This window comes from Lontra canadensis, unplaced genomic scaffold (assembly GCF_010015895.1).
Source record: "Lontra canadensis isolate GAN:19392208 unplaced genomic scaffold, GSC_riverotter_1.0 scaffold29, whole genome shotgun sequence".
In the NCBI taxonomy this organism is placed as follows: Eukaryota; Metazoa; Chordata; class Mammalia; order Carnivora; family Mustelidae; genus Lontra; species Lontra canadensis.
In genome coordinates this window covers 7,562,419-7,574,425 of record NW_022631023.1, presented here as the reverse complement: position 1 = coordinate 7,574,425, position 12,007 = coordinate 7,562,419, and the positions used below count along the sequence as shown (strand labels likewise).

Sequence of the window (12,007 nt, the reverse complement as noted above, 5' to 3'; positions counted from 1 at the left end):
TTTGTTTACATTTTCCTTTTAAAACCTTCCTATACCCGTTTTTTCTTTGTTAACTTCATTGTTTCTATCATTTTATATCTATAGATGGATTTGTTTTCCTCCTGAATACAGACAGGCAATATTTTCCTGCTTCTTTGTGTGCATACTGATTTTTAAAGTAGGCTCCATGCCCAACGTGGGGCTTGAACTGACGACCCTGAGATTAAGAGTCGGATGCTCTACGGACAGAGCCAACCAGGCGCACCCTGTGCCTAGTGATTTTTTGATTGGATATGAGCATTAGTGCGAGGTAGTTGATTTGTTTTATTTTGTTTTAAAGGGTTTTGTTGTCCTTTAAAAAGTGTTGAATTTTGTCCTGGAAGACTGCACACCATCCTCCTCCTTTGAGGTATGTTTCAGGGACAGGCCGAAGGCAGCCTTGATTGTAGGGCCAGGATAGCTCTACTCCTGAGTTGTGAATTTTGGGGGGTCTGGTTTGAATGTCGGTGTTTTCGGGGCTTTTCTAGGCCTGCTGACTGGAGCGCTTGCTGTCTCCCAGTCCTATGTGAGTTCTAGTCGTTCAGCCCCTCGCTCCCGCCGAGCCTCCCGCCGAGCCTCCCAGACCCGCACCTGGCAGCTGGGCAGCTTAGCATTTGGCCAATGAGCCAAGGGGATTTCTAGGTGCAGATTTAATGGAGCGACTTCTCTGCAAAGCTTCCTTCTTTCTGTGCCCTGCCTCACAAATTCCTGCCAGCTCTTTAGCCTTGAACTCTGGTCCGTGTCTTCCCCACTCAGCAAGACCACTACTGTTGTATTTGGGCTCCCTTCCCTACAGGTTTGTTCCCTTCTTCTCCGTGATCACAGCTCTGCGCTGCCTGTTGGGTAGTGTCTGAGAACAGTTAATTCGTGTGTCTGACCAGGTTGAGGACTCTTCATGGTGAGTGAGGTCGTTCAGTTACAAGGCACTCAGAAGTGCTCAGAAGTGGAAGTCTGATGTTACAGGCTTTTAAAGATACATTTTTTTTTTAACCCCATCCCATCGTTACTCTTCATTTAATGTACAAATTTAATTAGGAAGTTTCAGACTGGAAAACCTGAACATTTATTTAGATCTTACATAAGCAGTTTCGTAGTGTTTGTAGATAACTGAATATGCTGTTTTGGCTAGTAGGTTAAAACAGACTGTGTGTGTGAGTGTGCACGCGCACGCATTCCATTCTGACAAATACTGGCCACTAACTAGAGGATAATAAGAAATCAATTTATTTGTCCTTATCATTAGGTAATTGTCAGAGTCCGAACATAGTTTGACTGTAATCTGTATTTATTTCACACCTCCTGTGGAGCCACGCAGTGTGCTGTGTGCTTGGGATGTAAAACTGAGCAGGAGAAACGGACTGTGGATCCGTAGCTCTGGCCCGTGCTATGATTAGACAGCTCTGTAGTTCTGACTCACGTGCCCCTCGGTGTACTTCTTTTACGTTTACCCCCTTTGGTGTTCTCTCTCCCTTTCTCAACCATTTCTTCATATCCTAAATATTCCTGATGGATTCAGTTCATTGTTTCATTGAACAAATATTTATTGAATGCAGGCCATGTGCCAGGCACTGTTCTCGGTACTGATGATATCTTGGTGAACCAAACTTTTTTCATGGACTTCTGTTTAGTCACCCTCTTAATCCTGTGCCTGTATTCCCGACACTTCATTTAAAGTGCAGTCGACTGTTCCTTTGACATTTGTCTTCTCCCTCGTTGTGGACATGTCTTGTTGCTAGTGACATGGTACATTTTCCCCACGTAGTCTTGGTTGTCCTCCCTTCCTTCTTAGGGGAGTCTGTCTCAGAAGCTTGGCCTCATAAGAGTTTCCACCTTTTGGATGTTACAGTTTTAATTAACTCAAATTACTTTCATTTGTTCTTTAATATTGTTCTTTCTCTTTGAAATCAAAGGTTGATTAAAGTAACCACAAGAATGGTCCTCTCTCCACATATTAATAATAAAAAAAGAAACTTAAGTTAGCTACAGGTGGAGTTACTTGTTGGTCTTACATCAGAGCTAAATTAAATGGCGGTTTTTTTCATTCTGGGTCTGCTCCCAGGCTTTTCTGTTTGATGTTTGGTCTGTGTCTACCTCTGCCTTTTGAGGCTTGACATCTCCCAGTCTCAGATCTGTGTCTGGAGTGCTTCTCTATAGAATCACTGCTAATCTCTACTAGTGTTATGGTCTCTAGTTATCACAGGTTTTTGCTGAAACCTGTAACCTGAGTGGATGAAAAAGCTACTTCATTTTTTTTTTAAAGATTTTATTTATTCGTGAGAGGCAGAGAGAGAGAGGCAGAGGCAGAGGGTGAAGAAGGCTCCCCACTGAGTAAGGAGCTGGATGCAGGACTTGATCCCTGGACCCCAGGATCATGACCTGAGCTGAAGACAAACGTCCGACCATCTGAACCACCCACACGCACTTTTTGTTCTTTTCTTAAGTAAGCTATGTACGAACACAATTTTTAGAAATTTTAGAAACATGCTCATGGTAAAAAAAAAAAAAAAAGGAAAAAAAATGCATATAGTACAGAAAGATAGAAGAACTGGAGCTAGGACCCTCCTTGCATACTTTTCTCCAGCTTGTCTTTCACACTATTTTGGTAGCAGTTTAAACTTACTTGGGAACTGGACTCCAAATAATGATTATGAAGATACTTTGGGTTAAATATTATAAGATGATCATTAAATTACAAGACTTGATGTTGGAGCATATATTTTGATACATTCTTGGGCTAAAATCCTAGAGCCAGTTTTTAGTTTAGTTGGACAAGAATTCTATCTGGTATGGTGTAGATGTCAGGTTAAACCATATGAACTTGCTGTTTTGTAGGCCAAAGGAGGTCTAATATTAGTTTCCTGCAGTTCAGCCTAATACTTTATTAACATCATAGGATGAACTGAGTCCTTGCTCTTTTTAATATTCGAATTAAAAGGGAAAATGGAAACTTCAGAAAGAATAAAAGCCAAAAGCCGTGGTGATGGGGCCTAATTAATAAATCGGGCTGACAGATTCTTGTATTAGTTTGCCTTCTTGGAGTCTTATCATAAAGAGGAATGAATGAATGGATAACTTAAATACTTTTTGGCATTGTGGGAAGAAGTTAAACTTGAGTATCTTTCTGGATTTCGCACATAGCAGTTTAGCTAAGAGAGGAGACAGCATGTGGCAAATACACCTGTATGCAGCCTGGCAACTGGGAATGTTACTGAGGAGTTGTGATAGATGCTATAGTAAACATCTAAAAGAAAGGCTCTATAAGCGAAAAATATAAAGTTATTTCTTGTTAGCCCTGTGTTCATATGACCTACAGTAACATTTAAAAAGAACGTTGGGGGCGCCTGAGTGGCTCAGTGGGTTAAGCCTCTGCCTTCGGCTCAGGTCATGATCTCAGGGTCCTGGGATTGAGCCCCACATCAGGCTCTCTGCTTGGCAGGGAGCCTGCTTTCCCCCCTCTCTCTCTGCCTGCCTCTCTGCCTACTTGTGATCTCTATCAAATAAATAAATAAAATCTTAAAAAAAAATTAAAAGAACGTTGGATTTAAAAAGGACGTTGGATTCTTTGTCACCTAGCATACCATCCTTCTGCACAGGAATGTGTATTGGTGTTTTAATAATAATAAAGTAAAACCCAAAATCTAACTAGGAGGGCAAATCTTTTGAGGGGTGGGACTGCCCTGTGGTGTATTGGGTAGTTAGGATTATAGCTTCTGTTTGGATTATTTGCTTCTTGGATTAGTTGGAAATAGCTTTCTTTTATTAACTTAAGTGATTATATTGTTTTTTAGATGCTGTTCGAAGCAACATTGGCATCATCTGGTGGTTTGTTAGAAATGTAGACTCTCAAGCCCTATCGTAGATGTACTGAATCAGAATCTGCATTTTTAATGGGATTCCAAAAGCAATTTGTAAGAACATTAAAGTTTGTGAGGTACTATTACAGATCACGGGTATCATTGTCACTCTCAAACAGTGCCATAGTAACCTCTCAGTGCTTATTGAATTTAATGCACATAATTGATTGGATCTAGATTCAGAAAATGAAACATATTTTAGGAGGATAGTTATCACAGTAATAATCAAGTAGCAGCTAGCCATTTTTTTGTATTTCTTTCATAGCCATCTGGATATCACAAAATTTGTTCTTCCATCCCTCCCTCCCTCCTGATATATCCTTGAGTCTGATTCTACCCATGCTGGATGATTAGTTGATATCTTGTGATTGTGTGTGGGGGGGGGGTTGTACATACCCAAGTCCACAATAGTATACAATAATTAGATTTTGATGAGTCAAAGATAGTGATCTATATGATAATTATAAGGTAACTAAAAAGTAATAAAATAATTGCATGTCAGGGAGGTATTGAAATTTCAGTCCAGCAGAAGGTAAGAAAGGAACATAAAACAGTTGGAATAAATAGAAGGGTTATTAGTGTACATTCATACATTAAATAAACTTACAGTTTTGTGTTCTAGTGCACTATACTAGTATAGTTATAGTGTACTTATGTGCACATCTTAGTGTACATTTGTAAATCTAAAAACTTGTAGACTGCAAACTGTTTATATGAGACAAATCTAAACTATGAAGGGAACAGGGGATTGACAGTAAAGGCTGGACAGAAGGCATTCCACAGAAAGAATAAGAAAGTGTGGTGTGGCCATCAGGGGAAGTATTATTGGCAATAAATAAGGGCTGTTTATGATGATTAAAGGTTTTATTCATCAGGGAGGTAGAATGACTCTAAATTGATGTAATCCAGTAACATGCTTAAACGGAATATTTTTAATAAACCTCTCTTGCTGACTGATAGAATAAGATGAGAGCAGAAATAGAAAACCCTATATAAGAGAGGATACTTAATAATTAGTAAACCGTTGATTAAACTGATCACAAGGTAGGAGAAGGCCTCAATAACCAGAGCTGAATTGAAGGGGATATTACTACAATTATACCTGCATTGATAGAAAAGCTTAGAGGGTATAATGAAGAGCTTGATGCTAGTGTGTTTCAAATGTAGATGGAGACATACTGTTAGAAAACTACAACTTATCAGAACAGACACGCCAGGAAATAAAGAATTTGAGTAGTCCTATTAAAGACACCTTTTAATTAATTACTAACTTTGAACTACCCACAAAGAAAACTCCCAAGACCAGATGGTTTTGCCAGTGAATCTATCACAAAAGGATAATCATGACCAGTCTGTGTTCCAGGAAATGCAAGGTTAGTTTAACATTCAAAAATCAGTGTATTTCACCATGTTAACAGTGTAGATCAGAAAACTGATGTCAACTTAGTGGGTGCAGAAAAAGCATTTAGTAAAATGCAGCATCCATTTATGAGGAAAACGTTTTAGCAAACTAGGACTAGAAAGGAACTTGATTCATCTGATAATGGTTATCAATTAAAAACCTGCAGCAACCACAGTACTGGAGAAATGTTGAAAGCTTACTTTCTGGGATTGGGAGTAAAACAGTAGAAAGATAGTGGTACCTGTTTCGCCTCTTCTGATCATCATTACGTTGGAGGGACAACAGCAAGTAGAATAAGGTGAAAGGAAGGATAAGGATTAGGAGGGAAAAGAATAAAACTGTTCAAATGCCCAGTAGTGCTAGTAGCTGCCTTTTAGATAATGCTGTTAAGTTCATCATTGTAAAAGAAACTCTGTTATTGAACAGTCCACTGTTCAGTTTGATGTACGTAATTGATTGGATCAGTTGCAATCAATTGATTGGACAGTGTGCAGTTTCAGCCACAGTGCCAACATAGGTTTGTTTGTTTTTTGATTTTGATGAGCTAATTCTAAATCATACATGGGCATGCAAAGGGCTAAGAATAACCAAACTATTCTTGAGAAAGCACAGAATTCTCTACTGGATGTTAAAACTTGTAAAACTGGTTCTTACACAAAGTTTTAAGAAATCTAGGTAGGCCTGTGTCCAGTAGAACAGCATAGAGAATCTAAAACCAGATCTAAGGACGTATGGGCATGTCATTTATGATAAAGATGGCCTTGTGGAGCAGCAGGGAAAGTTTATCTTTTTAATAATTGGTCCTGAGTAAATCAAATGTCCATTTGGGGTTGGTGGGAGGAATGCAACCTTTCTCTGGCACACATGCGTAGAAATCCAATCTAAGAGCATTTGTCCATCTAGATGCGAATGGTGAAACTCGAGAAGATTACAGAATTTCTTGATGACTTTGGTGTAAGGGAACATTTCTTAAATGGACACCAAAAATACTAATTCTAAAACAAAAGATGATCAAATTAAGAGTTTGTGCTGATTAAAAAACACCATTAAAAGGGTGATAATGGGGGGCCTGGGTGGCTCAGTGGGTTAAGCCTCTGCCTTCAGCTCAGGTCATGATCTCAAGGTCTTGGGATCGAGCCCCGCATCGGGCTCTCTGTTCAGCGGGGAGCCTGCTTCACCTCCTATCTCTGCCTGCCTCTCTGCCTACTTGTGATCTCTGTCTGTGTCAAATAAATAAATAAAATCTTTAAAAAAAAAAAAAGGGTGATAATGTAAACTACTTAGCACCAATAAAGGGCTCATGCCCAAAATATGTTAAAATTCAATGTTTTAGGTTTTAGAATGTAAAAGAAAACGACTTTTTTGATAGAATAGTGGAAAAGCAACCTGAATGGGCATTTCACAGAAGTAGATATTTAACTGGCCTTAAATAAATGAAAAGATCATAGTCACTGGAAATACAAGTTCAGCTCCTAGTGGAGTACCACTACACACCTCCAGCAATGGCTGAAAATCAGAAAGAATAATGATTCCAAGTGTTAGTGAAGGAAGGGAGCAGAGGAGATTTTTCATAAACTGCTAGGGGAAAAACAGCAATTTTTAAAACCTGGAAAAACAGCAGAACAGCATCTCTGTGTGTACGAAAAGAGAACAAGACTCTTCCTAGTGGCATTTTTTTTTTTTTTTAAAGATTTCATTTATTTGACACACAGAGAGAGAGCACAGCAGGGGGAGCAGGAGCCGCAGGCAGAGGGAAAGGGAGAAGCAGAGTTGCTGCTCAGCAGGGAGCCCAATGTAGGACCGGATCCTAGGACCCTGAAATCATGACCTGAGTGGAAGGCAGATGATTCACAGCTAAGTCACCCAGGCGCCCCCGTCCCCCAAGTGGCATTATTTATAATATCTGAAACTGGAAATAACCCAAATGTAAGTCAAAAGTCAAAGAGATAAGTAAATCAGAACATCTTCACATAATGGGATACCATAAAGTAATGATAATGAACAAACCACAATTTATAAATGTAACATTAAGTGAACTTGTAAAGTTGTAACTAATCAGGTTTGGAGATCAAGATTGTAACTTGGGGGGCTTGGGTATTGATTGGGCGGGTCATGGAGTGGTGTTGGGGGGATTTCTGGTGTGATGGCCATTTTTTTTCCTTGTCACAGGTTCAGTTGATTATAATTATTTAATCTATATACTAATGATTTTTGTACTTATTTCTATATATTATAAGTAAGTTTAAACATAGTCTATAATAATGACATTGATAATAGAGAAGCTAATATATTTTTTTTATAGTACTAGGATTCATGACTTACTTGTGGTATCCTATTTTTAAAAACTTCATAATATACCTAAGGGAATAGGTTAGGATAATAATAGCTCTGCTGCATAGATGGGGAAACCAAGACCTTAAAGTGGTTAATTTGTCATTTAGGGCCTTACTGTTTTTACTGTTTATTTATAAGAGCTATTTATATATCCGAGAACTCAATCTTTTTTATGTATGTTTATATTCCTTCCCAGTTTTTTTGTGATTTTTAACATGCAAATGTAAAGCCTCCCTTTTCCTCTCTTACTTGACATTTAGGTTTCTTTTTTTTTTTTTTTTTTTTTTTTTGCTATTGCAGACAATACCAGATTAAACATTTTTCCCTGTCTTTGTGAGCGTCCTCGATATATCCTTGTGATAAAATTTCCAGGTTTAAAAAAAAAAAAGATTTTATTTGTTTATTTGAGAGAGAGAGAGAGACAGAGGTAGAGTGAGAGAGAGAAGCAGACTCCCCCGTTGAGCAGAGAGCCCAGTGCTACGGGGCTTATCCCAGGACCCTGATACCATGACCTGAGCTGAAGGCAGACACTTAACCCACTGAATCACCCAGGTGTCTCCCCACCCCCAGGGTTTTGTTTTGTTTTTTTAACTGAACACAGTTATTCTATGTAATTAAGTTGACTGTATTTTTTTAGTGTAAGTAATGAAATGTTTAGAAAATTACCCCATCTATCCTGATGGTAACACTGTCCGTTTACTTATTCAGCAAATACTTACTGATCATATACTGCGGGTCCGTTAGGGAGCTCACTCTGTAATGGAGGGAGACAGAAGCTAAGGTCTGAAGCCAGTGCCAAGGCAGGTTATCGGTACGTTTCAGTAAGGGAGGAGGACCCAAGATGTGCGCTTTGGAAGAGTCACTCTAGTATCTTACTGAAGGAGTCCAGAAATGGGCAAAGATAAAAAGAGCTCTTAGGAATCTCTTTTAGTCCTCTAAGTGAGACAGGGGTTGGTGGAGATGAGAAGTGATTGTATTTGGATGTTCCGCAGGAGGTGGAAGCAGCAAGGTGGGGCAGCTGTTTGCATGAGGTTGGTCTGTGGTGGACAAGAACTCGCACTCGACTCCGGGAGCCTTGATTCTGCTTGATGGGGAGGAAGGCGGTGTCATTCTCTGTGGTAGAAAATAGAAGTGGAACTTGCATTTTGAGAGAATTGAGCTTTGTCCTCTTCGGTTTGGGGAGTCTGTGCGACATTCCGGTAGAGCTTGTTAGCGCCGCAGAAGCGGGTGCTCTCTCCGTCGTCCTTCCCATCGCACTGCAGCGGCTGCAGCCGGTGTTGGACCATCTGTTAGTTTGCCAGAGCTGTTCTAAGTGTTCTACACATGAAAGCACTTAACCTTCACCACAGGCTTTTGAGGTAGATACTACTATTATTTTTTAGGAAATTAGGTGTGGAAATTATGGTTGGAGGTAGCTGGTTTATCCAGGAAGACAAGCTCGAGAATTCTGGGTCCTCAGTTCGTTGACCAGGGTTTGACACTTTGCCTTTGGCTTTAGTCTGTGATTAAAAGTGTGGTTGAATTTAAGAAGAAAGTTCTTTTTTTTTCTTTCTTTTTTTAAAGGAAGAATTAACTTTTATTAATTGACTACCGCGTAACTTTGACCAAGTGTTAATTTTCTGTGTCTACAATGAAAATTGTGGCTGTGGTCCCAGCCTCCCTGTGGGGTCATTATCGGCCATTCATGCTTGGGGTGAGCTTACCTGCTCTGGGTACTCTTAGCACTGTGTCAGAAGAGTTTGGAGGAATCCAGCGTCCTGTGAATTTGTGCCTGTATGTTGTCTGTTTAACTTTGAATTACCGGTGTTAGTGGTGAGCACCATGAAGACAGAAGTTTCACTTGGTTTGCGGGATGCTGGAGTATTGATTGCATACACCTGGCAGGTACAAAGCAGTATCTGAGCAGTGTTTCTTTGCACTGGTTTCTAAGGAGCTGATCCGCTGGAGAGGGCTTTCTCGAGAAATCAGAGATGACTTGTGCAACTTGAACAGTTCTCGCGTGATGAAAAGCTCATACGTGAAAATAAGTATTAAGGGTGGTTATCTTGTTGCTTTACAAAAAGATTTCCTTAAGGTTTTCTCTGACTACAGATTTATAGACACTTGAATCACTATATTTTATGACATTTAACAAAGAACTGTTTTGTCAAGTGCACGTTCTTGTTTGCACTTTGTAGTTTTAAAAGTTTTTAGTATTACCAAACATCCTAAGGTCCTTAGGGAAGAACTATCAGATAGGTCAAAAGATGGAGACCTTAGGCTATAAATACATCCTTTCAACTTCCCTTGTTGTCTTCTTGTAGGAGGAGAGACTTCAGCATGCAAACCTTCATCTGTTCGGCTCGCACCGTCATTTTCATTCCATGCTGCTGGCCTTCAGATGGCTGGACAGATGCCCCATTCACATCAGTACAGTGACCGTCGCCAGCCAAACATAAGTGACCAACAGGTTTCTGCCTTATCTTATTCTGACCAGATTCAGCAACCTCTAACTAACCAGGTAAGTTTACGATGTAGCAGAAATGATTTGTTGGTGTGGTGGTTTATTCCTTAACGTGGGACAACAGTAAACAGACAAAAATGATTGAGTGGTTTTCAGTTCGACATGCCACATGAGGGATGATAAGTATGCATTCAAAAGTTTGTTGGCTTTTTCTTTTTTCTATGTATCCCACTTAATTAAAAAACACTCATAAACCACAGACACATTCTCTCATTCTGTAATAGGGAGGAGAAAAGTTATTTATTATAATATTTAAATAATTAAATATTAATTAAAATAAACTGAAAGCTTTTTTTATGAAAAGGTGGGTAAGAAAAATAAAGTTAAAGGAAAACAAGTGAGATTCCATTATCACAGACTTACAGAGCTGATTTTATGCTGTTTAAACTACTTTAGTGCACATTTATCACAGCATGTATGAAACTTCTTAAAATGAAAAAGAATGTAAAGCAAATTAATCTTGCTGGTCATTTTCATATTCAGACTAGAGAGTCAGCCTTTTTTTTTTTTTAATGGATAGTTAACAATAAATGTGGAAATCTCTTGCTATACATACATGTATACGTGTGTGCCTGTGTGTATGTGTGCATTCATAATATTTCCTGAATTAACTGCACTCACTGCATTGCTTTTTAGTTTGGGAGAATTTTTTTTTTTACTAACTATAGTTGAGGTAAAATTTCTTTCTCCACCAGGATGGGAGGGTATGATGAACGCCGACCAAGGATTTTTTTCCATGCACTTTGGAATTGGGGTTGCCACTGTTTTCTTTAGGTTGTTTAATATATCAAGTGATGATCAAAAACTTGGAAAATTTCAGTGTATTTCTTATGCTGGATTATTTATAGGAAATGTTCTTTATTTTTAATTCAATGGCATGTGGCTTTAATAGGCAGTTGGCTGAGTAAACTAGCATTATGATGAGGGGCACCCCTTATATTTATTAAGATTTTTGTCTGCACTTGATCTGGCTTTACATTTATAAAGTGTATGTAGCATGTGAATAACATTCACAGTTAATAGTAAGGTGAATTATGACAAGACTTAAGAATTTGTTTTATGTAGTAAATTGAGAAGGTTTATGTTTGAGAATTGGAGCAGTTGAATGTTTAAAGCTGGAAAGTGTGTATATACCAGAAAAAAGTTCTGTGGACATCCAAAAAGTAGTAATAGCACAAGGAATCATTTGTATTGTACAGTTGGCCCTTGAACAACATGGGTTTGAATTGAGCAAACCCACTTACACGTGGATTTTTTTTTTTTTTTTTTTTTTTTGATAAATAGAGTATAGTAATGTAAATATATTTTTCTTCCTTGGGATTTTCTTAGTAATAGTTTCCATTCTCTAGCTTACTTTATGGTTAAGGATAGAGTATATAAAATACAAAGTATGTGTTAATCAGCAGTTCATTGGCAAGGCTCTGGTCAGCAGTAGGCTATCAGTAAGTAAGTTTTTGGAGAGATTTTTAGTTGCATGGGGCAGGGGTGGGGGTTGGTATTCCTAACTCCCGCATTGGTCAAGAGTCACCAGTACTTTAAAGAAACTCTCAGTTCAAAAAGCAGCCTCTTAGGCAGGGTACCTGTTTTTAGTATTTTACAGCTGAACAGACTGAGCTCCCATCTGTGACTTCTCCAAGTGTTCAAGCAGTAGACTTGGAGGTCCAGCCCAGGTTTTTTTCTTCTTAGACACAGCGCTCTTCTGTTCTGTAGCTCCTGGGGCCTGTGGAGTGCTGGAAAACATTGCAGTCCTTTACAGTTACTTTTGTGGTTTTATTATTGTAGTAGGTAATTCAGTTAGCGCAGTACCTGTTTTTAGATACAGCTAACATCTTATTTGGGGGTGATTTTAAGATAAATAGTCCATTTAGTATTTCCATTTTAAGTTATAAAATATTT

The 12,007-nt window shown here is 38.8% G+C and overlaps 1 protein-coding gene across 7 annotated transcripts in view; it reads left to right on the top strand.

Moving 5' to 3' along the window:
- The window catches only part of DYRK1A (dual specificity tyrosine phosphorylation regulated kinase 1A), a 145,200-nt gene that overhangs the window by 94,060 nt on the left and 39,133 nt on the right, over window positions 1-12,007 (top strand). For 6 of the 7 annotated variants that reach the window (XM_032865335.1, XM_032865330.1, XM_032865333.1 and 3 more), the window contains one exon: window positions 9,912-10,108. In XM_032865335.1, the coding sequence (XP_032721226.1) occupies window positions 9,989-10,108 (120 nt within the window). In that variant the 5' untranslated portion in view covers window positions 9,912-9,988. Of the gene's footprint in view, window positions 1-9,911; window positions 10,109-12,007 lie in introns of those variants that run through there. The other variant, XM_032865334.1, reaches the window with a different exon arrangement.